This window comes from Amblyomma mixtum, chromosome 2 (genome assembly GCF_055824585.1).
Source record: "Amblyomma mixtum isolate Tamu chromosome 2, ASM5582458v1, whole genome shotgun sequence".
Taxonomy (NCBI): domain Eukaryota; kingdom Metazoa; phylum Arthropoda; class Arachnida; order Ixodida; family Ixodidae; genus Amblyomma; species Amblyomma mixtum.
The window spans coordinates 219,218,575-219,246,209 of record NC_143013.1 but is presented as its reverse complement, the minus strand read 5'-3'; the positions used below and the strand labels follow the sequence as shown (position 1 = coordinate 219,246,209).

General features: G+C 45.6%; 1 protein-coding gene across 1 annotated transcript in view; it reads right to left on the bottom strand.

The window, feature by feature from the left end:
• Positions 1 to 27,635, bottom strand: part of LOC149362609 (spliceosome associated factor 3, U4/U6 recycling protein-like) — a 64,551-nt gene that overhangs the window by 1,546 nt on the left and 35,370 nt on the right. The window contains exons 17-22 of the mRNA XM_089573120.1: positions 23,920 to 24,071; positions 22,475 to 22,558; positions 19,926 to 20,018; positions 17,351 to 17,440; positions 7,029 to 7,112; positions 1,306 to 1,502 (exon numbers count right to left, since the gene is read on the bottom strand). Of these exons, the coding sequence (XP_089429246.1) occupies positions 1,306 to 1,502; positions 7,029 to 7,112; positions 17,351 to 17,440; positions 19,926 to 20,018; positions 22,475 to 22,558; positions 23,920 to 24,071 (700 nt within the window). The remainder of the gene's footprint in view (positions 1 to 1,305; positions 1,503 to 7,028; positions 7,113 to 17,350; positions 17,441 to 19,925; positions 20,019 to 22,474; positions 22,559 to 23,919; positions 24,072 to 27,635) is intronic.

The following is a 27,635-nucleotide window of genomic DNA, read 5'->3' as shown; positions in this document are numbered from 1 at the left end:
GGCATGACTCAGCACCGATGGCAGGGTATAACATCCACCAATTGCCACACACAGCCTCGATGGAGCCAACCAGGTATCCATTACCTTCACAGGCTTGCTGCAGCTCTATAAAAAGTGCATTAGAATGCCCTTGAGGGATACCAAAGGGCCAAACTGTGTTCTAATTCACTTTTTTTCATTTCTTTTCACGCACAATGTAGGAAGGAATCAAACACGTTAACTGCGGCGGCAATTTTCGGAGCCGTAATTCCTGTGCGGCATGACCCACCAGTGGACCACCTTCAATTTTTCTCGGGTGCGTCGCGACAATGCACATGAAGCCGTGGTGAGGCCACCTTCTTGGAACCAGCAATAAACGGCAACCGACTGATAACGCGATATAAGACATGCCTGAAATTCAATAATAAGGCATATCTATCACTGTTTAATCTGAAGCGGCCTCCTGACGTGCAATATTCTCTTCAGAACCAGGAATCATGGTTGGCTCCGTTTTCTAGGACGAGTCAGAGGTGGAACAGTATTGAAAATCGTATAAGCAGGCTTCTAAATGAGTTAATCTCAAAAAATGTAAATGTATACGGCATGAAACCGGCCGAACTTAAGACGTATCTGTTGAATTTTTAATAAATGTGTCTGCAACTGATCCCTCCTCAAGGTCAAAACAACTAAATCTTTGTAGTAGTTCTTTTGTGTACCTAATTTCGTTTTGATTGTGGTAATTATGTCATGTTATTTCAGTTCTTAGTGATGCTTTTTGTTGCACTGTACACCAGCAATTTGTAAGGGCGCAGGGGCCCTGTCAAGCTGTCTTCTGACAAGCTTTTTTGTCCCTGTGCCCTGCATTTCTTGGTATGAAGTGCAAAATAAACCTTTGATTTGATTTGATTTGATTTGATTTGATGTGTACACCCACCGTCAAGAGTAAATGGAAGGCGACTTTGTCAAAAAATTTAATTTCTTTAAACGTAAAGCATAATGGTCCATGTTTGTTGGTGCACAGTGCAATTCGCACAATCACAATTAGGCTGCACATACTATGTATTCAAAGATGCATGAATTGGGGGGGCAATGATTAAATTTTTTCGGTAATATTACCTTCCATTTACTTCTGACAACACCTGTACATTTCGCAGGCTCTGATAAATCAGAGTTGACCCACAGATTCATCTCAGTGTTCGTTGCCGCACAGCACGAATACACGACGTCACCCACTGATGACCCAAACCACAGTGAACGTGTTAAAGCAGCAAGGGTCAACCAGGCTCAAGGCTGGGCAGGAAATGAACAGGAGGAGTGGCCACTCACAGGCCCGTCTCCTTGGGACCCCCGCCCAGGGATGCCACACGGGGTGTCAGCGGGTATCGTGTCTCCTCGGCCCCGTCCCCCTTCCCCTGGTACTGTGGGCGGCCACTCCTGGATGGAGGGTTGCTGATGGCCACCTGTAGGGCCTGCTTGCCCACGGTCATGCCGTCCGTCTGCACCAGGGCCACCGTGGCTGCCGTCTGCACAGAAAAATGGTCGTTGCGAGCACCAGGCAAAGCTTTTGAAAACAGAGGCAACCATAGCATTTCTTACCATTGACTGGAACAGCTTACCAGCTTCGTGTGTACGGTCTCTTGACCTAAGCGACCATTGTTAGTTTGTTTTGTTAGTTTCGTTTTCTCTTCCATGTCATTACGCGCTGATCGTTTTCTGTTTGCATTTTGCTATTATTGCTCAATTTGTGGTCTGTTTCGGTATCCACTCCTGCTTGGGCCTCACAGCCTGCAGTATGCCATAAATAAATAAATAAAATAAAAATTACCTACAGGGAAAACTGGCGGCGCTGCACTTCAGCCATCGTGGACGCTCAAAGCATCATGGGCCGGTGAGTGACTTGGTGCGGGACAGTCATACTTTTATGGGAACACGGAGTGTCGCTACTGAGAAGTTTCATTCCGAAAAAGCTGTTGGTGTGTGCGCAGACGACTTCAGCGCAAACGCAGTGTGTAAAAGCCATGGTAGTGAAACTGCAACAGCGCATGACGCCAATAAAAGGGGTCTTTTTTTTTAAATGCCATTAAAAAACCTTTTCAAGTGTTTAAACAACAACATTTAAAAAAAAAACATATTTCCTTTTAAAAGTGCGCCTGCTAAACAGGAAATATTAGTTTTTGTAGTGTTCAATACTTGGCCAATAGGAGAGCGAGCCATCTCTTATTTTGGGCAAACTTTGCATTGACACGCTTTTCTGCTCATTTGTTGCAATCATTAGATGGGATACTGAATGTGAGGACATTCTTGATTATTGAACAGCGTTTATTTTTGCATTATTTTTTGGCCGAAAGTTGTAGTTCTGCAGTCGGTAGCTCACCGGCCCATGATGCTTTGAGCGCCCATGGTGGCTGAAGTGGTCTTGAGGGGGCTCCACGCAAACTCCCTCAGAAGGGGCGCCAGCTTTCCCTCTAGGTAATAGTAAGAAACTCTATGGAGGCAACCCAAGAGACACTGTCAGCGAGCTACCTCTGAAAATGCTTCAGCCTTGACCAATTGATGAAGCCATCTTAGGCTTTCAAATGTAAGTTCTGCTGTGTTTCCCAATGCAAGGGGTTGTCGCCAGTATGAAGACAGCAAAGCTGCTTAGCAAAATTTCCAGATGTGCACATGCGTTAGGTTTGTGCAGAAGAGCACGGTGATTGTGGCGCTTCAGCATTGGGAACAAGCAGTTTTAGAGAACAGCGATGACAACTCCGTAACTTTTCTTCCGAGTAAAAATTCATTCCATAGCCCTTTCTGACTACGCTGATGTTCGAGCAGCAGCAAAAGACACATTGATTGCCAAGAAAATTGCATTTAAAAATTTTCCTGCCACTGAATTCTGTTAAGATCGGCGTTAGCAAGAAGTCAGCACCCACGTTTCTCCTGGATGGTTCCGAGAAACCCCTGTCTACTCAACGACGTGTTTGCCTCAAGGCGTGCTGAATGGACCTTGGAGGCAAGGGCAATGTAAGTTGCTGCTTCTCAGTGCGGGACCCCACAGGAACAAGAGGACACAAGCGACTATGGCGGATGTCAAGGGCCATCGTCTTTGGTGGCTCTTCTGCGTATCGAGCATAGCGGCGGGCTGGCGGGGGACTTCCGCAGCCTTCAAGAACGTCCCCAAAGGACAAAGGCCCACTTGCGCCCTTTTGACGGTCTCGCATTCCGACCCTTCGTGACTAATGTCTTCTGACGGACAGGTGTCGGCAGCCCAGGGGAACCTTCGGCGCGTCCAAGAGCCTTGCATCCCGGAATCAGCTTTACCTCGAAAGCATCCTTGTCTCCCCGGCTCAACGCGTGACGTGTCCACAAGTGCGGGGGTGGAAGTTTGTGCGCGCGAGTGAAAGTTTCCGACCACTCCTAGCCTGGAGTTGACATCATGATCCTAGGGAAGCTAGGGAAGAAGGATGGTATAAAACTCTGCGACGAAAGCAGTCGCAAGAGACACACTTCCTGTTCCGGACTCTTGTAAATATGTAGTCACAGTCGCATTTTCTGTTCCTGACTGTTGTAAATATGTAAATAAATTCAAGTCTTCTTTCGCCACCTTCTAACTCCGTCGCTCAACGGCATTCCTGTCCTTGGCCTGGAGGTGGGAACGGGCGTCGTGCTGACCGTGGATCCGTCGAGCCGCGACCCCAAACCTCGCCTTCAACAATTCAAACTAGTGACGCAACGTGAAGAAGGACTTCGTGATCATCTTTCGGAAGTGAATGGCAGGCAGTCTAGCCCAGCCTCACAGATCCGTGCCAGAAAACTGTCAACACACCAGTTTCCTGGCAAAAACAGCCGACGATATAAAAACAGAAGACTTTTATAATTTTTTTTAATGCTTTTCTAACTTATAAGTGCTCCGTTTTCAGTGAAAGTAGCATCTTTGTCACTGAAACATCATACTGTATTTATTCGAATCTGGGCAGATAGTTTTTTAAAAACACGAGATATGAAATTCTTACGTCGGCTGAGATTCGAGGATTTTGTCGTGGTATTAATAAAATACGATGATGAAGCATAAAAAAAAGAAAACAAAAGTAAGACACAGGTGACGCCCCCATGAAACGCCGACAGGAGACAGCACTGTGGTCATTAATATATCTGTAACCTACACCGAAAAAAGAACACACAAGCACTGGCTGCCATTTTGACCTCCTTTCCTCTTCATGTGGTGGTGTGTAGGCGCGATAAGAAGGTCAGCGATGACGAGGATGAGTGAGCGGAAGCAGGTTTGCGGAAATAAATGTCATTTGCATGGTTTTCCTGTCATTTTCAATTCCCAGTGTGCCTTTCGCAGTGCGGGCCAGGCACTTTATTTTTATTTACTTTTATTCTGCCCAAACTAATCTCTGTCATTCTCAATGGTTTTTTTCAGCCAGCTTACATTCGAGGAAAGTTTTCTTTTTTTTTTTTAAATCTGGCCTCCAACTTTTGAGTGTCGGCTTAGAATCGAGGCTGGCCTAGACTCGAGTAAATATGGTAATCTGCCGATACAGGCCAATTTCAATTTGCCCTCAGCTCCCTCTAAGGCAGGCGTGCCTTTAACAATGGCATCAACATAGTTTGTGCCTGCAGGATTCAGTGCGCCAACTTTCATCGATCGAATGTGGCGGTTGAATTTTTGTGGTACATCAAAGCGTTCGCAGTGCTCTGGAGCTTGCACCTTGCGGAAACACCAAAGCAGTCACACATCACACAAAGGCATGCCTGCCAAAGATTTCCCTCAGAACAGTAGACAGTGCACTGCAACTTTTTTTCGCATAGCCATGCTCACCAACTCAAACTGAGATAACCTACACACACACACAAAAAGCAACTGCTACTGGATCCTATGTACGCATGACTGTTGCATGATATTGATATGCTACAAAATTGGCCTGTGGACCTGTGCTGCATTCCACAGTGTCATTAGTCCACAAGTGCTACTGACCACGTAACCGCGACCATACACGCGTTGGTGGGTCAACAAATTTGTCCGAGTCTCAAAGGGTCTCTTGAGAGGCTATGCAGGCCTGCATTGCAAGCAGGGGTGGATTTATGGGCAAGTGATGGAGAGGGCGGCTGGGAAAGGTTTGGTTTGGTTTATTGGGGTTTAACGTCCCAAAGCGACTCAGGCTATGAGAGACGCCGTAGTGAAGGGCTCCGGAAATTTCAACCACCTGGGGTTCTTTAACAGGGGAAGACCTGTTGCGTAATAAAATGGGGATTTGCACGGTCTTCCCACAGGTAATTTCCCACCTGCGAGGGGGGGGGGGGGGGTTCCGCCACTGAATGCAGGCCCAGTATGCGCACTTGAACTCTGCGCTACAATGAGCTTCTTGGACTTGTGAAATGCCACTGACACTTCATCATGTTCGGGACACTATTTTTCCTCCGAGTTTGCAGCCATTTAGAGGAAGCTAAAAGTGCACCATCTTCCTTTCTGTCTTCCAAGCAACTTTAAACTCAAGATTGGGTGCAAGCTGGCTACTGCAATGTACCTCTTGTGTAGGGTATGACATAGAAAGTCTTGGAAATCTTTTGTTCCTCAAGTTCTGTAAAATTTTCTCCACAATACCATAGCCACACACACTAATCTATACTTCAAACCAAGCCAGCAAGCTAACTTGAAAAATAACCCATTTTATCAGCTAAATTCGAATGTAATTTAGGTAAAGCATCAATTTTAAATTCTATCTCCAAAAGATATACAGTTAAACCTCGAAGTAATGAACTTCAATGCAAAGAAGTCCTCGACCTAATGAAGCATTTTAGCTTTCACTACATGTTTACAGAGCACAATGCAATTTTAGCTTCAATATAAATGAAGTGTGTTCCGACACACTTTCAATATAATGAAATCTTTCTGCTGGCTCAAAATGAACCCGAGAAAAAATTGCCCCACGAGCTTATGTGGCTGATCAGAGCATGCAACTGGAGGCTACCTGGCAGACAGATGTAGAGCGCGTAGCCATAAGGAAGTGAGATAATGACAATATAATGGCAAGCCCAGCAAACGCAGTGTTGACCAAATCCATTAAAAGGTATGAGTGTCACCGTAGCCAGCCAGGTCAGCTGCTGCTCTTGCTATCTTCAATCTTGGTCAAAATCAGCACCAAATTCGGCATGCTACCCGCATTCGGAGGCAGCAAGTTCTGTTTGTCGATTCCTGGAACTCATTAAAAGTGGAGAAGTCAGAGCCATCAGCACACCCATCAGCTGAGAAGCCGGTCAAGCTTCATACCTGACACCTTGATTCCCACTCAAACGATAAGTATTCGGGTTTGTGGTGCAAAAAGAAATGAGGAGCAAGTAGGTCCTGATTTTATTTCATTGTGCATTAATTGAAGGACATTTCTTGCTCTCTCTGACAATATGAGAAAGTTTAGGGGGGAGCCGGTGTGGTTTGCCACTGCCAGCCATCCCTTCCCTTTGTTTCCCTGGAATGCGTCATCGTGTCGGCGATGTGTTCAAGGACTAGCAATTATGAAAAGGACAACGATGACAGTGAAACCAGAACTCATAACAGGTGCAATCACACGTGGGGTGCACGATGTGACAGATGTGCTGAGGCGGTTCACAAGCTCGCAATATGAGTAAGACAGAGTGAAATCTCTACGGGCAGTCTAATGTTGTTGCTGATAGCATAAAATGCACAGTAGCAGTGGACCGATTTCCCTGCACATCAAGGTTCTACAGAAGAGTGGGCTGCAACATGTTTTCGGGGGTTCTTCGTATGCAGGGAGACAAATATTGATGCAGTGAAATTTCAATGTAACAAAGCAAAGCACAGATTTTACCGGCTCTGTTATATCGAGGTACAACTCTCTAATGAAAAGAAATGGGCTGCAATCAGGGGGAACCTGAATGAAAAGAGACAGCAAGACAAAATCCTTTCACTCATTAACCCTCAAGAAATACGCAAATCCATTTACTACATACTTTGCCACATTGCCATGAGGCCGAAGGAAAAATGTCCGACACTCTCCCGGAGGCACTGTAGCAAAAAACGTCTAAAGCCAGAGTGCAGCTCTCACCTCATTGGCGTACTCCACGTATGCAAGTCCTTTCGAGTGACCATTGCGGTACGTGACCAGCCGGACACCCTTCAGCTCGCCATACTGGAAGGAAGGAAGGACAAAAGCATGCGTCTCTGCTCTGTCTGTTTTTTCTCTACAGGGGGCTGTCATAACTGATCCAGCACATACATACCATGGTATGGGGGGCTTACCATTCCAGCACTTTTCATGACCTAGTTAAATGAGAGCGGATATGTACATTCTGAGCAACAGTGCAGTGGCATCTCGGCATGCCCTTAAAATAACAAGATGCTGATCTCAATTCTGAGCACTTGCAGATACTGCCCTGAAGCTCACATTTCTTTCCTCAGGTTTCATCGCAGACTCGCACATTACCAATTCTTTACTCCAATATAGAACACAGTTATAATACGCTACCAACATATTCATTAACATGCTGTGCCAATTTCTCCCAGTGTCGTGATGCCTTTTTCTGTGCAAAGGAGGCTTCCTAGAGACAGCAACATAGCTGTATGCTGAGGGTGTAGCATGTCACGTTACAAGCAAACACTCAAAGACAAATCAACGCAGTTCAGGCCTGCAGTCTGCCCAAACAGAGTGCCATACAGTGAGGATGCGCCATCTGCGGCCATGCATTCCAATGTCACCCAGGCAGGCAGAGTGTACAGTGGAGCACATAAAATGGGGCCACCAAAAACCTGCACCACCAGATTCGACGACTGCTCACTGGTTGTGCTTGCCAGCTGAGCCACAGCCGTGCCCCTTACTGCAGTCGCCAACCGAAAGTCTGGGCCAGTGACCTGCCAGACATGCTCGATTATTCAGGCTTCTTTGTATTTCGCATCTGTACATAGTCTTACCCCGTGAGCTCATTGGCAATGTGCTCAGGGCAGTGAAGTCACTGAACGCCAAACTCATGAAAGTGGTTGCTGTCAGTTATCTGCACACACAATGCAAGCACAGTGATGCGAAGTGTTGGAATCGGCAAAAGACTTCCAAACCTCTCTTCCAGGTGCTTGGCAATGAGAAATTGACATAAATTGGTTTCATTAGCTGAATGCGATCTTTCTTACATTTGTGCTGCCTCCAGCCGAACCAAAAGATATGTCAGCAGCGGCCAGATCACTATCAGAATCTGTCAGATTGCCGTGCCATCACTCTGCAAGCACTATCACCTGTAAACTATGGTATCTCTAGGCTGATTTCACTGAAATATGCTTCCCGAGCTCTCGACAGCACGCCATGCATCTGAGAGCGGTACTACTGTTGCACTTGTGAGCAAATGTCCCAGATGTGACACAGTCCCCACCAGGTGACCTAAGACTGCAGAAGAGCTCCCTTGGCACACTACAGAGCATTGCAACAGGCTTTTCTGGGATGAAAAGCTGACATACTGCACATCAATATGAGATATTTTAAGCACACTGCTGCTCATGAGCAGATCACAAATGCTTACCAGTTGTGCTACAGGGACAAAGAAATATGTTTCCAGTTAATATCGTGGCTTTGCACAGATGGACAAAGCGTGTCACAAATGAAGAGGTCAACACTAATTACATCTGTGTCACTGCTGCACTAACAGACAGGCACAAAGTGACATCAACAACATGTGGGAGCACTCAGGAGGTCTGATCAAAAAATGAAGAAAAGGAGAATGGAAAGTTGCTAAGATAAGATTGACAGTATATGTATACACTGCACTAAAGGCATGCAGAGCTGTGGAAGTTGCACCTACAGCAGGGGTTCTCAAACTTTTTTGCTTCGAGCAACCCCAAAAGCCTTCAATAAGTTTCAGGAAACCCCCCCCCCCCACCCCCTTCCACCCCCACCCCGCTTTCACTTAAATGTCGAGTGCATTTTTGCAAAGAGAGAGTTGCAAAAGTTAAATGTTTATTGCACCGATTAATACAAATACTAATGTGATGGGTGGTACTGCTTCCCTTTTGAGAGCAAGTCAAAGCGTGGCTCAGCAGCACTCAGAGCCAGTCTCATATCAGCTGCCGGGTCAGGGCCGGTGCGGGTTCTCGCGGAACACAAGAAGACAGCCCGCGGAACCCCTGTGTTCCGCGGAACCCAGTTTGACAACCCCTGACCTACAGCATCAGGCTAATCAGTGGACAAATTCACAGGGCAACATGCAAATAAAGACAACATGCCACTGACTGATCTTGTACTTATGGCCACGACAGTCAGCTTGCTCCTGAACAATGCTGCACGGTTTCGGACAGCTCGATAGAAGATGGGACCAAACACACAAGACAGAGGAGACATTTCGATCATCTCCTTTCACACTGTGTCAGTCCAAAGCACACAACTGAAGAGAAAGTGCTGCTGTGATTTAGCCAGACGGCAGAAGTGACAATCTCAGCAGTTGCAAGCAACAACAGCTCAAGCAGAAGTTGCCTTTCACCTCACAGAGTGGTCCCTCGCATACGAAAAAGTGCTGACTGCCATCGCAAGCTGTCTCACCTAACCAAACAATCATATGCAGCAAATTTCAAATGAATTCAAAATCTGAAACACAGAAAAACCAAAGCGATTTTGAATGTTTTGATTATACTGACACAATAAAAATTAAACACATTTTCCATAAAATATGCTGACAACTTTCATACATTCTTTTCTTCAAACAGCACACACCACCAGGCTGTCTTGCGTTATGCCTTGCACAGTATAAAACCTCAATATGAATGTACATATTCCCGACAACTGCAAAAAAAGTTAAGGAAAAGTCTGTCATCTTTCAGCAACAACAAAAAAAATGCCTTTTAGATTACACTTTTCCTATAATGCATTAGACCAGCACAGCTGTTTGTTCTTTTGCGATCTACACTTTTGCGATTTAAATAGAGCCCAGATGTACCGAACCCGGACGTCGCTGCAAGAAGCGCATCACTAGTGCAGGTGCAATGTACTTCTGTTTGCAGATTACACATAAGCTTATCATCATTTTTATATATCGAACTGTCGGTATATTGAAATATTTCATGATCCCCTTCAAATTCGATGTATCCGGATTCGACTGTATCTCTAGGCAGCAAGGCGTCTATGATTGTGAACGCCACTTTTCAAACTTTTTTTTCTAAGCATCTAGAGGCGTCCTGACGAAGTCAATGATGGTGGCTACACCTGAAATCCCTGTTGGACAGGCCGGTAGGGCTATTTCATAACTAGGAAAAAGAATCACTTTTCAAAAGCAGGAAATAAAGGTTAGTTAGTTATATTGATTTTAATGGCGCAAAAGCAACTGAGGCTATGATGCGCCAAACACAAGGTTGGAGGTTTTGTTAAAGGTGATGCTTTTTATACTTAAGAGTTTGTTTAAAACGCTGGCTTCCTCGAGAAACCTAAAAATACATGAGATGTCAACCAGTGCACGATCGCCTAAAAGTAGCATGGGGTGTAATGGAAGTCTTTCCCTATAAAATGTTGTAAAATATTTCTTTCTTAGTTCTTCTAGTTTGACACATGAAATTAAAATGTGGTTCACTGTGAGTTCAGCACCACACATTTCACAGAGAGGTGTGTTTTGTTTGGTTAGCAGAAAGTTGTGCGTGAGGTGGGTGTGTCCAATGCGGAGCCGACATAAAATAACTTCGGTAAAACGTTCTTGATGCCTACATGATTGCCATTCCCCTAAATAGGGCTTAACAGAATGTAATTTGTTGTTTGCGTGCTCTTCCCATGCTGCCTGCCACTTTTTTTTGAGTTTACTGTATATAAATTTTAAACAATCCCTGTGCGGTATGTTCACTTGCTTTATTTGGCTATTCCGGGCTTGTGCAGCGCATACATCTGCTTTCTCATTACCTAAAATTCCAACGTGGCTAGGAACCCAGCAGAATTTAATGTTATGCTTTTGTTTTGTGATTTTAACTATGCTATGTATGATGTTTCCTATTATAGGTTCAGCTGCATTTCTGGAGTGCAGTGCTTTAAGCATACTCAGGGAATCGGTGTAAATGATGCTATTTTTGATATTCTCTCTTACTATTTTTTCTACAGCTACAAAGATGGCATAACACTCAGCAGTAAAAACCGATGCGCATTCTGGTAGTCGCATTATCTGTTTATTTTTTCCCTGCATTACTGCACTTCCAACGTGACTTTCTGTTTTTGAGCCATCGGTATAAAATTCAATGTAGGTGTCATACTTTTCTTGTAGTGCAAAGAATTCCTGTAATATGTACTCATGTGGCGTTTGCTTTTTATCTAAATGTGTCATTGTGAAGTCACATACTGAAGGCAGGCTGTACCATGGTGGCAAACATTCATTCCTTTGTGCAATATTTGGTAGGGCATCTAGCACTGTTAGCTCTTCGCATTTATCTTCAAAGCGCAGTAGTAATGGTCTGATAGAGTGTGGTTTGTTGATGAATAATCTTTTAGATGGGCACTTGGTGACAATTGGATGGCAGAGATGTTTCGGAAGAGAACGGATTTTTAAGACATATGAGCATGTAAGCGCAATTCTTCGATCCTCAAGAGCGGCTTCATTAGTTTCAACGTAAAGGCTAACTACTGGTGATGTTCTGTATGCTCCAGATGATAGGCGCAGACCAAGGTTATGAATGGGGTCTAATCTTTTTAAGTAGGATGCTCTTGCCGAACCATATACTATGCACCCGTAGTCCAGCTTGGAGCGAACCAGAGAGCGATATATTTGTAAAAGGCTTGCTCTATCGGACCCCCACCGCTTCCGTGAGAGAACTTTTAAGATATTGAGGGCTTGAGAAGCTTTCTTTTTAAGGTTGTTAATGTGTGGTAGAAATGTGAGTTTCTTGTCGAAAGTTAGGCCTAAAAATTTGTGTTCTTGTTTAATTGGTAGCACAGTGTGATTCAGGTATAGATTAGGATCGACCTGTAGGCCTCGTCGCAATGAAAAAAGAACAGCTACTGTTTTTTGAGGAGAAAATTTAAACCCATTTCTGTCTGCCCAAGCACCTAGTTTATTTAGTGTGATTTGTATTTGTCTCTCACAGGTTGATATGCTAGAGGACGTGCATGCTATTTGTAGGTCGTCTACGTAAACTGAATACATTATGGACTTGGGTATTACTTTAGCTAAGGAATTCATTTTTACTATGAAGAGTGTCGTGCTTAGAATGCACCCCTGGGGTACGCCGTTCTCTTGGGTGAAAGTCATGGAGAGAGTTGCTCCTAGGCGGACTCGGAATGTGCGGTTAGCCAGGAAGTCGTTCAAGCAGTTCAACATCCTGCAGCGGATACCTAGCTCTGCTAGGTCACGGAGGATGCCGAACTTCCACGTAGTATCGTAGGCCTTCTCCAAGTCGAAGAAGACCCCAATACAGTGCTGCTTGTGGATGAACGCCTCCCGGATGGTGTTTTCTAGACGGACAAGGTGATCTGTGGTGGAGCATGTTTTCTTAAACCCACATTGGTGTTTATCTAGTAGTTGCCGAGATTCAAGTACGAAGGTTAGTCTAATGTTTATTACACTTTCGAAAGATTTAGCAATGCAGCTGGTGAGGGCTATTGGTCTGTAACTGCTAGGACTTGTTGGTGGTTTTCCGGGTTTGAGAAAAGGTATTATGACTGCTTTTTTCCACTCGTCAGGTATATTTCCAGTTATCCAGATTTTATTAAAGAATTTTAACAGTGCCTCTACAGCAGCCTCGGAGAGATGTGCAAGCATAGCGTAATGCACGTTGTCTGGTCCTGGTGCTGTCTTTTTTCCAGAAGATAATACTTTATTTAATTCTTGTAGTGTGAGAGGCTGGTTATAATCCTCATGTACACCTGCTCCAGATGGAAATTTTTGTTTTTCAGCTATTGATTTGTGTTTCTGAAATGTGTTTGTGTAGTTGGATGAGCTTGAGATCTCAGCAAAATGCTCGCCCAGTATGTTGGCCTGTTCTTCTAAAGATGTTTGTGTCCCGGGTGCTGTCAAGAGAGGAAGTGTGAAAGGGGTATGGTCACCAGTAAATTTACGAACTTTTTCCCACATTTTCTTTGATGTTATTGAACTATTTATTGAGGAGACATATTTCTGCCAAGAGGTTTTCTCTGCACTTCTTCGCACATACCGCGCTCTGGCTTTTGCCTTCTTAAAGGTAAGTAAGTTCTCTGCAGTGGGATATCGACGCAGAGCGCTCCAGGCTTTGTTTTGTTGTTTTTTTGCTAATGTGCATTCTTTTGTCCACCACGCTTTATGTTTCTTTTGTGCAAGTCCTGTTGTTTGTGGTATAGCGAGTGTTGCAGCCGATATTATGCATTCAGTAAACTTCTCATTAATTTCATCTGTGCTAAGGTCGTCACAAAATTCCTTTTCCAGAGTGGCACTTTTTGTAAAAAGTGACCAGTCGGCGAGCTGAATTTTCCAGCGCCGTGGCCTTGTGGGGATGATTGGAGTAGACGATGAGAGCCTGATGACGGTAGGTAAGTGATCGCTGCCCATGGGGTCATTTAAAACATCCCATTTAAAATCGTTAAAAAGTAATGGTGATGCGAAAGCTAAATCGAGAGAGCTCATTTTTGCTGTGCTTGGACAGCAATATGTGGCTTTTCCCGTATTTAAAAGACAGACATTATTCGAAAGTATAAAATCTTCGATTGTTTGGCCTCTAGAGTCACAGCGTTCGCTTCCCCAAAACGGAGAGTGAGCGTTAAAATCGCCAACTACCAGAAATAGCTCCGGCAGTTCATCGATCAGGCTTTCTAGATCTTGGCATGTTAATGTGATGTGTGGGGGAAAATATACAGAACATATTGTAATGGTTTTGTAGCTGATGACGCTAACCGCAACCGCCTCAAGTTTTGTTTTCAGTTTGATTTCTTGAGCCGGGACGCCGCTTTGGATGATGATTGCGACGCCTCCCGAGAGTCTATTTGCATGTTCGCGATCACGCCTAAAAGTTGTATAATGTTTTAAGATATTTGAATGTTGTGGACCAAGATTGGTCTCCTGGAGACATAGGGCTAGAGGCATCACTGACCCTAGAATATGAGTTATATCATTGTAGTTCCTCAACATTCCTCTACAGTTCCATTGTATTATGAAAGCCATCTTAGTTTTGTGTTTGTACTGATTGAAAAAACTAGATCAAGTTGTTTATGGCCCCGTGACTCGGGGCCTGTCTCTTTTTGACCGATCCAGGGAGCTCCGCCGACCATCCGACGTGGACGGCGAGGGGCTGCCCGGGGTCGTGTCCATCGCCTCTGCGGAGGCACTGGACGACCGTGCAGGAGGCACATTGATTTTCGAATTTGACCTCGACCTGTGGGAAGAGGTCTTTGGGCCCGCCGACCCGGGGGTCTGCGTCCCCTCCTTTGGGGTAGGCGGAGTAGCGTGAGCTACTCCACCAGACGGCGCGGATGGCCCTGCCACAGGCTCACTACGTGTGGCCTGGACAGGTGCCGAAGCCTGGTGTGGTGCGCCGCGCCCACGCACCACATCGGCGAAGTTTGTTTTTGCAGTGAAGGTGAATTTGTTTGTTTGAGAGTATTGCCTTCTTGCTTCTTTGAAAGAAATGTTTTGCGTAGTCTTGAGAGTAATGATTTCTTTCTCTTTTTTCCAGGACGGACAAGCCCTGGAGTAGGCAGCATGGTCGCCATCACAGTTTGCACACCGTAGGTTAGCAACACATTCTTCGGATTGGTGGTCCTTCGAAGAGCATTTTGCGCAAGTTTTGCGGCCGCGACAACTCTGGGAGCCGTGGCCAAATCTCTGGCAGTTGAAACATCTGCGTGGGTTGGGAATATACGGTCTTACATTTATTTTCAGGTAGCCTACTTCAATGGATTTGGGTAATGTGCTCATGTTGAATGTCAAGATCAGGTGTTTGGTGTCCACTTCTTTGCCATCCTTCCGGATCTTGATCCGGTGGACATCTATAACTTCTTGGTCAGTAAGTCCTTCGAGCATTTCCTTTTCAGAAAGGTGGACAAAATCTATTTCAGAAATGACGCCTCGTACAGTATTTAGAGACCGATGTGGGGTCACAGAGACAGGGATGTCCCCAATGGATACAATTGTTGCAACTTTTGAGTGTTGTATGCTGTCGCGCAGTTCAAGAAGTAAGTCGCCACTGGCCATTTTTGACACCTTGTAGCCAAGGCCTAAGGCATCCGTCAAGCGTTTTGAGACTTGGAATGGGGATATTATCCTTGCTTGTGTTTCTTCTGCTTTACTGTGAATGACATGAAATTTTGGAAAGGATACTTTTCTTTTCTGGAAAAAGTCATCTGCTTCGGTCCGCCCTCTCTTGAGAGAGCGATCAAGTTTTGAAAGGGGGGGAGCCATAAAAAAATGTAGTTTTTCGGTCATGGTGCCAGCCACCCACCATGGAGTCCAACAAGGGGACGCGACAGGTACTTGAAAGAAAGTCCTGCCCACGCCAGCTGTACACCTTAACTATAACCTAATATGACTCAACTCAGGGTAGTTGGTCACACACGGTTAACCCTCGCCGCCAGGAAAAAGGAAAAAACAAAGAAGAGAGGAGGATACAGGAAAGTTGTAAGAAAGGAAATAGGAAAGTGAAAGGTAGAGGGGAGGACAGGAAAAGGCGACTGCCGATTTCCCCCGGTCGGGTCAGGCCGGAGGTGCCGTCTACAGGAAGCTGGGGCCAAAGTGGTGTGTTGCCTCCGCCGAGGGGCCTTAAGGGTCCAAACGCTCGGCATCGGCTCAACCACCAGGATCCCCTTTTCCCCGGACACGGCGATGCCACGCACGGCTAAGCGCGGATGCTCGGGTCCGTGGTGACGCATTGTTCACCATCATCCCCCTGAGGGGATGTCCCTGCGGATGCTCGGGTTAACCCCGTGGTGTCGCCACTCACCAACGTCTGCATGCTGCAGACGCCTCCCTGCGGGGAGGGAAATAAAGGTGAACGTCGCAAAGTTCTATGGTGTGCTTAGAATGGGCTGTCTGGCGCTGAAACTTTATTCTTCTTTTGCGCACTCGGATGTTTTACTTGAGGGCAGAGTAGCCGAGCTTTCGTTGTGGAAACAGCTTCGGATAGTATGGAAAATAATTATTTGGCCATAGATAGGCTTTTTGAAAATAGGACTGTAATTCCGTGGGCGTAGGAGTGTGCACAGTGTATGAATTTCAAAAGTTTATGCTATTTTGGGAGATAGGGCATTCCAAATATACCGTATAAAGGCGTGTAAGGGCCGCACTCGTGTATGGGCCGCACCCCGTTTTCCCGAAGGAAATGTTAAAAAAAAACAAATCCGTGTAAGGGCCGCACCCGAACTTTCCATGACCCAGGTGGGAATAGCCTTCTAAATGCACGCACCGTGGCCTCCGCGATCAGCTTGGGCTGCGAGCAAAAGTGTGCTTGATCGCAAAGGCCACGCACGCGCACAGGAGCTTCCGAGTGCCGTCCATGGATGGCGCCCGAGGCCAAGCCCATCATCATCATCGCAAACTTTTTCCTCCGCCACGACCTCCCGCTATCCACGTCAACATCAGCATCGCCAGCTCCAGCCTTTTGTTGTTTTTGTGGCAAGTAAGCGTGCTCGCCAAAGTTGTGGTAGCTGTGGCTTTCGCGTGCTGCCGCCAAGCTTTGCAGTTTTAGCACGATGGGGCAAGCGCCTTAATAGCTACACGGCAGGGAGTTAGCTCTAGAACACGGCAAGCGTGTGGCGGGCAGGAAATTCGACACAGCTGAGGAGTGCGTCCGATGATGGTGCAACCAGAAGGATGCATTGAGAAACACAAGCTGCAAAAAGCATGCTTTCCGAGGCAAGCCGTGAGAGTTTCCCGAACTGGAAGAACAGCTGCTCTCTTATGTGATGGAGGTGCGAAACAACGGCTACACGTTGACTGCGGACATGCTGTGCAGCTTCTTTTGGGATGTGTGCACCAGAGCACAGCACCAGCTCAGAGTCAAAATAGTCAGCGAGTGACGAATGGAAACAAAACAAATGCTGCTCATTCCCTGATTGGTGTGTTTTTACTTTAAAATTTTTTTTTTTCGCAAATCACGTGTACGGGCCTACACCAAAATTTGGCCCTCGAATCTAGAAAAAAAGTGCGGCCCTTACACGCGTTTATACGGTACGCACACAATTTTTCAGATTTTGTCAATAGTAGAACATAATGCATGTCTGAAAGGGTTAAATGAAGAGACTCCACCTCGAACAGACTGTGACGTGACATGAAGGTCACATGACAGCGATGTCATGATCCCGGAGCAACGCTGGTTCTGTGATGTGTCATGCCAATGCTTGATGCAGATGACGACATCACTCAAGCCACAAATGAGCCACTGCCAGCTTCACTATAAAATTTGCCACCGCACGCTATATGTGAACACACAAACAACAAAAGCTTCCCTTGCTGTCCATACCTTTCCAAAGATCTCCTCGAGTTCCTTCTCTCCCACGGAGGGTGGTATGTTTCGAACGAAAAGCTTGTTCTTTTCTATGGCTGTCCGGAACTGTTGGAAGGAAAAGAATGGAATTTAACAACAGCACAGCAAGAGGCAACCACTTTGGTGTACACACAAAATTCCTTCACAGCTCTCCAAACTTTCTTTTAAATGACTTGCAACAACAAGTGCGTAAGACCATAAGCATGAAATTTCATTTGCGCCACTGGCTTTTCAACCTTGCTCTTTTGGAACCACAGCCATAATTTACAACCATAAAATTCTTTGCCCAGTGCACCTGATTTCCAATACATGTTAATGCTAGCTAAATGTAGTACTAGTATTATGAATATTTTTTCATTGTCCCCTATTTCATTGCGGTTTTCCATTTCGGTTCTCTTCGCATTAGTCCGGCAGCAAAAGATACTGTCATATCTGAGAAATTTGGGCTTGAAATTGAAAAGAAAATATTTTTTTTTCCTAACACTCGACTCAAACTGTGGATGCAGCTGATAATGTCGGAGCTACAACGGACTCCGTCACTGCTCACTGGAAGTGGATGGATGGCAGCATGGTCAACCCTCAGAGGTGAGCAAACAAAAAGTGCTTGACAACATCGCAGTTTGCTTGTAAAAGCGGCCTGCGGCAGCAAGGCCTGAATTTCATTCTTTGGCGTATTTTTAGCTTACTCAATAGAAGGACACAAATTTGATGCAACGACTGCCACTAAATAACCTTTTGACGTAGCATACACGCACAAAAACGCACGTAGTACTATGCCTGCATCATCAGTATAAATCTATAATAAACTGCAGTTACCTCTTTAGTAACACAGAGAGAGGCAGTTTTATAGTAATAAACTCTTAAGATCTGGAACAAACCAAAAAATACAAAAGGAAAATCCCCCACCAGTCCCACACACCTATTTCATCACACCAACCAGCACCTTCATTTGAGGTTTTCCTTTCTATAGTTAATTATGTAATTAATAAATGCACTCAGTCATTCATTTTAAAGTACGGCAGTCCAATGATTTGGGCTGAGTAAAAGTGAATAGAAAAGTATAAAGAGACAAAAGAACCAGTGGTATGAGTCGAAGGAAAAATATCACAACGGTTAACAAAAGCTCAAGAGCAGAAATGACATCCCAGGTCTGCAACACAATCACAGGACAAAAATAGATGGCAAGCGACTCCAATCATCTGTGGTTTTGGAGAAAAAATAGTAACTATGTATTTGAAGCTATTCAGCTCTCCATAAACTCAATGCAACACAAACTATTATACCAGTTTAGCTACAGTAATGCCTGTACAATAAAAAGTGCGTTAATGTGAACTTCAAGGGACCAGAAAAAATGTTCCGAATAGCCATGAAAAAAAACTGACTAGAACTGCTTGCATCATGGTAAGTTTATTTGGTGAAAAACTACGCAGTGGTCGCCTGCTGCTGAGAAAAGAACAGCATGACAGTGACTGTTTTTCATGTTTCCATCAACGCTTTACCGCACACACTCTGCGCCAAAGCAGAGCAGCTCCAAAATGAAAAGGGCCTCCGCGGCATCCTTCACGGAGCCCCTTCACAAGCGGCTGAGTCACGTACGAGGAAGCTTCACCACGCAAAGAGCAAAGGGCACATGACGAGCATGCCATTTCGGAGCACTGGAAGAACCACGCAGATGAATACGAGAACAAGGAACAGCGGCGCCAATCAGTGTCCTTAATTTGGCTGGCAGATGCAAGGATGATTCGTGGCTGATGCGTTGCCGATGTGTAGCCAACAGTCACCATCACTAAGGGCTGACATGAAGCTCAGGAAAGCAAAACCGAAACTAAGAGGTTGGACAATACTCGGAGATGGTGCCGTCCATCTTTCGTCGCGACTTCCGTTGCACACATGTAAGAGGTGCGTGGTCAGCTCTACAGCTTGCATTTCAGGTTTGAGCAGGGCTAATTGAATGATCGCTTGCTAAGCCAGTCATACCTAAATGTGGCCTCCCTTTAGAAAACTGCTCGAATTAACCGATGCAAGACTCGTAGAGTTCGAATTAGCGAGCTTCCGACACCGCACACTTATATGGACGTTGAACGAGACTGTGCCAGCTGTTCAAATTAACCAGATTTATGAATTAATGAGGGTTGAATTAACGAGATTTTACTACCATATGGCAAGCCGCAAAATGTGGTGATGCACATAACCAGAGGCCAGCTGAAAGACAGGCAATTTGATCTGGTAGTCACCAACCATGCCTGTAAACTTCACCCGCACCAAGTCACAAATCTGCCCAGTAAACAGACTGTTTGTATCATTGCCTGCCATAGGTGCCTGTGCGCTGTCATCGACATGTGCCATCTGGCGCAGCTTAGAAACCTAGGAAATGTCTGAACAAACATATCACAAAACCAGCAAATAAGTAAAGAGCGAGGAGATAACAGGTCTATGACCTCTGTTATTTAATACCAGCTATTAACTACACAATGAACATGCTTCTAACGGCTGCATTATTAGGCGAGCGCACTGCAGTCAAAAATGCAGTGCATGCACTTGTACGACCCACCTTGAATTGGTTCCTTTCGTTACACTTGGAGACAAAGACAGGCCGGCCACCGACAGGGGTGCGGTCCTTCTTCAGCGCAGCCTCGACGTGTTGCTAGATTGCGCAGTGGGGAAACGAAACAAGACACAACAGGATTACACAGGCCTATACCGAGAAGGGGCGTCGGTTCTCAGCTCCAGCAGTGAGCTATGCATAGGCGGCATCACCACACCTGCGCGAACATCACCACTCCATTTTTAAGGCGAAAGCCTTTAATGCCTCAAGCTGTCCTTAGCAATCTGTCCCTGGCAGCCCTGTCCATAGCCCTGTCCGCAGCTGTGTCCATCTGTCCACATTTTGACTGGTGTCCTTGACTGGTGTCCACCCAGATATGTGAGAAAGTTAGTGTGTAATTTCCTTTCCTCAAATATAATTTTCAGTTTCTTCATTATTGCCCCTCTTTCTTCTTTCACTGCCACTTCCTCCCTTCCTGTATCGTGCAGTTAAGGTGTCCACCGATATGACTGAGAATTACAGTGCCATTTCCTTTCCTCAAAAAGCGTTGTGTTCAAAAGGGCAAGGCCTTTGCCCATCCCCCCCCCTCAAACAGATGGTGGTGTTGCCTTCCACTCCTAAAGGCAAAGCTTAAGCTGCATTAATTAGCAGTCAATTAGTGCTGAGTGATGAATCAGTAATTAGTCATTAATTAGTAATTTGTCATTACCTCGTCATCAATTATGTGTCACATCATCCAGTGGTGATGTCACCAGTGTCACATAGGCAAAGTAGTGCGGAAAACGCTTTCGCCTCTACGCACTTTAGACAGTCAAAGTGCCCCCTGAATTTTATTTTCACAGAAATTAAACTTTGAAGACAAGTAAAATTCAAGGACCTTGTTTTTTTGCAAAGTGATGGAAAGCTCAATGCCAAAAGCACTTCTTTGTTGAGGACAGTAGAACCATTGAAATGTTCTGCATTAACATGAATGCAGCATGACTAGAACTGTAACATGCGGATCGTATGAAGAGTACATATAAGCTTCAAGGGACACTCAAAAACATGCCAGCAGCAGTCGCACTCTAACATCTCTCATTCAATGCCACATCTGACTGAAAAACTGCAAGCGTATTGCTCATCAAACGGCTGGCAATGCTGTCGATTATCACGTGTTTGCTGACTGACTGCGCAGTAAGTATAATCGTAGCCGACCGTTGTGAATGACTTCGACAGTGGTCGTTGCGATTTCTACATTCGTGAATTGTTTCCTGTGGGATGTGTGTGGAAAAGAACCAGGGTACATTCCACCCAACTGTAGTCAGCCACCTGCTGTTTGCAGCTGCCAGCAGGGAATGCAGGCGTAATCCCAACGAACACACACCAGCTAGTTGAACAGTTTCCTCATGGAAACACATTTACCGTTAATGCCAATCTAGCTGCAAGACACATCTGTAGCCTACAGCTTTGCCATAGGAAACAAGCACTTGAATGAAAGGGGCTAAAACCCAGCCTTGCATGCCGGCGCCTGACGTACTGCAAGCATGACCTGCGCTGGGAAAATTTTTATATAATGAGTCAAATTAGAGGTGACGGTGTGTGCACATAGTAATTTTCAGATATTTTTCAGCATATCCCAATGCATATCCTCCTTTCCAGTGTGCAGAAAACATGGAGGGCCATACACTCACGTCACGCTTCAAACACTGACAACATGCTACTCTTCTTAACAGTATGCTGGGCTTCCTTCGTCGCTTGTGGTGCTTTACGCGCTGCCTCATCCACCTACGCATCTTTTCAGTGTTGTGTTTGGCAGCATGCTCAGCGTCTCTCACTACTTTCACAAGCCTGCCCTTTTGGCATTAGGAAACATCCGCAGCGCAGAAAGAACGAATCAGCGATGATGAAAATACTTAACACAGAATGCCAGAAGCTACCAGTTAAAACATGTAGCATGAGAGGCTGCTACAACGGTAGAGAAGCTCCCCTGTTTGCACTGACGCTCGTTTGAATCCCACTTGTAGCTATAATAAGATGAAGGTTTTTTTTCTGCTGGGTACTATTTGAACAGAAAATTTCGGAATGCTTTGAGGAAGTTCGCATCAGGTTTGCCGACAACGGTGGCCTTAGTTTGGAGGTATGGGAGCTAATAACATTTCATGCTTCAAACGCAATTCATTTTATTATAACTGGGACATCTGCAATGAAGAAGAGTCACCTGGAGTGAGGTTATATTAAACTGCAAACCTGTTGCAGAATTTATGCTACCATTATCAATGTGACAATTGATGCTAACAATATGAAAAAAAAATGTCTCGATATCTGTCAGCACACCAGCAGACATTTGTCCAGCTATCGGCCCCTGCGAGAGAACAGTACAAGCCTCCTTTTGAGACATTCACGAAGGGCAGTCATATTGAATTTCCCATCACCCCCCCCAGCTATAAAATCTTGCTCACCGTAAAAACTGCCGAGCTCTAAATATGCCTCATGCAATGCTGACAAATAGTTAGACAAGCCATGAGATTATTGCAACACAAGCAGCTTTTTCCCAAACAGGTGGAGGGAAACCTTACCGTGTGCGTGAAGACTAGGTAGCCAAAGCCCTTGGACCTGCCCTTGTAGTCCCGAACCAGACGCAATTCCTCGATCTCACCAACCTGCAGTTTTTTTTTTTTCCCCAAGAATAAAGTGGGGTGAAACAAACAAACAAACAAACAACAAACAAAAAGAATGCAACACTGTCCACGCCAGTCGTCATGAGAAAACACGATGCAAACACAAGTCAGACTGGTGTCAAATGCTGCAAATTCAAAGAGACACTGGGGACACTGTTTTTGTGTCCATGCTGACATCTATATGCCAGCAAAAGATGAATATAGGGCTGATAAAATTGAATTTAAAAGTACTCCCACAGAACTCTTTTCAAACTTGTGACATCCATCCTGAAAAGGACTGGCTCCCACCTTTTTGAAGTGAACAGCGAAGTAACCTAGCCTCCAGGATCTGCTCCGAAAAATCAGTGTTGTCATGCACAATTTATTTTGAACTCAACCGGTGATGGCGACAGCTGTCATTTATTTTTTTTTGGTCTTTACTAGTTTACAAAGGCTTTGTATTCAGTGACAGTGGTCTCTTTGTGATTATAATACGGTACCCTACTGATACAGGCCAACTTCAATTTGTCCTCAGTGTCCCCTTAAGGGGGGACACTGGTCTTGAAAAAAAAATTTTTATTAATGAAGTCACAGTTACGAAATCTTCAGGGAATATGTATTTTTGTGTGCTGATTCTAAATATGTCATTTAATTCCATGTAAAACAATTCCTTGAGCACTTATGCAGTTTTTATGCTAGTAGTTTGTGGAGAGTCTTGAAGAAAATTTGCTGCGGGAAACTCGCTGAAATGTATGCCATTGGGTTCTCTTGACACCAAGGAATACAATAAGGGTGAAATTGTCTTCCTGCCTATCATAGAACTTAAGTTATAGAGTTTTGAAGTTGTCGCTTCAGAAATGAGAAGGAAAGTGTGTACTCCTGTTTCTGAAGTGGCAGCTTCAGTACCCTATTACTCAAGTTCTATGATAGGCAGGAAGACAATTTTACCCTTATTGTATTCCTTGGTGTCAAGAGAACCCAATGGCATACATTTCAGCGAGTTTCCCGCAGTAAATTTTCTTCAAAACTCTCTACAAAATACTTGCATAAAAAGTGCATAAGTGCACAAGGAATTGTTTTACATGCAATTAAATGACATATCTAGAATCAATGCACAAAAATACATGTGCTCTGAAAATTTCATAACTATGATTAAATTAATAAAATTTTCTTTTCAAGACCAGTGTCCACCCTTAATGGGTGCCATGATGATGGTAGCTCCTACTGCCATCATACCGGCTATAATTAGTGACAACCCTCGAGACGAGTGACATGATGCACTTAACCATCAGTGCTTTCCGGCCCCGTCCTTAGCAGTGGCACATTTCAGTAGGAAGAGCCTGTGATGCTAAGCCGTGGCTTACCTCCTTGAAGGCCTCTGTGATCTGCTCATCCTCCACGTCGTAGGCCAGGTTGCTGAGGAAGACAGTGCGAATGTCCTTGAGGGGATCTGACTTCACCGTCTCGCCATGTTTGGGCCGCTCTTTCTCCTCATCTCCCTGCTTCTCTTCAGCAGCTGCGATGTCAGCCGAGGAGAAGGAAAAAATGATGGCCATGGGCCAACTCATATAAATGAAGCCCTTCAGTACTTACACACCTGGACCAAGCACAATATATCAGGTTCCTCCATGTTTTGAAGCATATCCTTCATCACACATCTAGCTTCAGGAGGAAATCAGATACAGAGGAGCCTTATTAATTCTAGCTTGCTGAATTTGAACTGACACTCAAGATCCTCCATCAATAACCAGCCTATTAAAAATGATCTTCTTGTTTCGAACACCACACAATTCGAACATAATTTTTGGTCCCTCTTGAGTTTGAATCACTGAGAGTCGACTGTGTATTTATTAAAGCAGAGCCATCGCAGCCTGTTCCCACTTCGAGTTATTGATCAATTCGCTCTCGCCCTACCATAAGCTTGCCGTCCCGGTTAGCTCAGTTGGTAGAGCGACTGCTCCGGTGAAGCGGTGGTCCCGGGTTCGAACCCTGGACCAGGACGTATTTTTCTTTAACTACGAAGTTTCTGAGAAAGCTGTATAGCTTTCCTTTGTAGCCGTATGGCTGCGCTCGGGTGGATGCCAATGAGTAATTACTCCCTTATTACAAATTTACTCCACCTTGGGGGATTCCCCTAAACATTTGACCAACACTTATTCAAATACTTATTTAAGTGCTTATGGCATACAGCTGAGTTGGCCTTTCATGCCAGTCTTTGTCAAACGTAAGAGCCCAAGGGGTTTTATTATGGGTCCTACTGTGCAGCTGGTTATGCATTGCCAACATTCCACATCTATTGAACGTGAAAGAGGAATTCTCCTCCTCATCCGTGAGAGAGTGAGGACTTCTATGGATGCCACAACAGCACCACTATATGGCTTCGAAGCAAACCCTTTGGGCACTAAACTTTTGACAAAGGCTGTATTTCACAGCAAACCCCATCAGGAATAGGTCTGCGACATATCTGACATGCTCAGAGCCAGGGTGGATGTGGCTTTATTCTTTCCCAAGCACAACGTTTTCCCAATGCAGTTGGTCTCAAATTAAATTCTGCAGCAGCTTTCAGTCCTGAAAGTTCTTGCCTTTAACCCTTGCGCTGTCGGGTGTTTCTGCCCGTGACGCACCCCCAGTGTCGCACGCATCCGGGATGATGGTCCCGCTGTTTCAACATCAGAATCTGACGATGCGGAACTCGCCTCTTCCTCGCATGAGACGCTGTCCGAGTCCGAATCTGAGCTCGGCTCGTATTCAGAATCGGAAGAGCCACCGCTCCAATGCGCAGAGGAAGGTCCCGCGCAGTCAGCCATATCCGAAAGTAACCGCGCGCAGCGGGGGTGTGCTTTCAGTGGCCCGCAAAATGGAGAGAAATGGGACGCTGTGTAATAACGATGGGAGAGGGAGATGGAAAAAGGCTAAAACAAAGTTAGAGGAGCTTTACGTTTGCTGCTGCCAGCCGCAAGTGAGGGTGCGACGAGAGAGCGAAAGCAGCGATCAAGTCATGTGTCGGTTTCTTTGACTCTCGGAGTGGCAACGGTGCGCGCCCTTGAACTTGAAGCGCCGTAGCTCACACGCCGACAGAAGAAAAATAAAAACCTGCAAAACAGCGGCAGATGGCAGAACAACCCTTGGACCCATAACCACACGCGCGCGCGTCATGATCCGGCGAACGCGGAGCGACCGCGCCACTCAGCAAAGAGAGAGGGGTGGGATGGCAGTCGCTCCGTACTACACGTACCAAAACAGTAAGGGGCGAAAATACGAACTTGTAGAAAGATTCAACAGATGGCGCGGCTAGTCCAAGAGTGTCAGCTTTGCGCTCAAGTGCGAAATTTTGAACGCAGGATAGAGAACGTACCGGTACGTCAGTGACACTGTGGGGGGGAAGCGCGAAAACGTACCGGTACGTCCGTGACAGCGAAAGGGTTAACAAAGGCCCCTACTTTCCTTTGGATGTGCAAAAGTAAACAACATGACGTATATGTGTTTTTACATTGTTTCATTTCACAGATGAAGTGAAACCCTGGTCCAGAAATTCTGCACTGCAAGGGAAAAAGTCCCTTCGCTATATTCTCAGTTCTGCACTAGGGAATGAGTAGTTCCTTGGAGCAAACATTTCACTGCAGTCGAATTCATTGCAGTGGAGTCGAGCTGTATTTCTTGGACTCCTCTGACATGCACATCCAAAATCAACTTTATTGCTGACGAAAGGGCGCCTAGCATTATCACTGCCCAGGGCCCCCCGTCAATGGATTCCGCAAGCAAACTACCGTATTTATTGGAATCTAGGCCGATAGTTTTTTTAAAAAAACGAGATGTAGAACTCTTATGTCGGCTTAGATTCGAGGATTTCGTTTCGAGGTTTCGTATTCGTAAAATACGAATAAATGTAGCACGCAGGTGGCGCCCCCACAAAACGCCAACGAAAGACAGCACTGTAGCCGTTGCTATCCGTAGCCGTTGCTATCCGTAGCCGATACTGATCAAAGCACACATGAGCACTGGCTGCCATTTTGGCCTTGTTCTGTTCTCGTGCGGTGGCGTGAGCACATTCGCAGCAGTGAAGTTTTCGTGCGTGGTTATTATCACCAACACCATGGCACCAAACAGGCGGTGCCATTACAGTGCCGCCTTCAAGCGGAAAGTTATACTCGCTGCAGAGCAGTCGTCAAATCTTCAAGCCGGGCGGGACTTCGGCGGCTGATCCCGGGCTGGCGTTGCATATGTCTCCTCGCCCAAACGCCAGCCCGGGATCAGCCTGAGCGGGTTCCTGGCAATAAATGTCGTTTGCGTGCTGTACCTCTTGTTCGCAGTTGTTTGTTCGGCCGGCCTACAATCGAGGTAATTTAAGGCAGACAGCTGGGCTAGTTGGTGTTTAGATTGAGAGGACATAGTAGTAGCGCTTAAAAAACAAGGACGACAGGATAGAGAAAGATCTAGCGCCTGTGCTGTCTTTCTCTACCCTGTCGTCCTTGTTTTTTAAGCGCTACTACTACAGTGAAAGCTCGTTAATTCAAAACTCGATAATTCGAATTTTCGGATAATTCGAACAACACTACTTGGTCTGGCCAAGCTCCATAGAGATCTGTGTATAAAAAAGCCCGTTAATTCGAAAGTGAGTCGGTTCCGTTACAGATAATTCGAACTACGCGCCACCGCGTCTGGGCGGCTTGGCACACAGCATGTGGCCAAAAAAAAAAGCACCTCCTCCGCATAGTTAGAGGCTGCGTACGTCCTAAACGGGGACAGAAGATGGAACTAGATAAAACCTTGGAAGAGTGGGTAAAGCTTAAATGGCGCCATCACTGGCGCGGTGGCCTGCGGCACCGGAGGGAAGGGGTGGCGACCGCGCTGGCGGCTGCCTACCCTCTTTTCCGCCCAACCTCCGCAACTCGCAACTAAATGCTCGTTAATTCGAGCCCTGTTAATTCAAAAATACGGATAAGCACTGTCAGTCCCAGCCAACGCCCATGAAGGCTATGACTTCGGACGGGCGCTACAAATTACGTTGCGAAAATCTTTTTTTTTCTTTGCGAGTGTTGTCCATGCTTCCACCCATCGGTCGGTCGGTCGCCAATGGAAG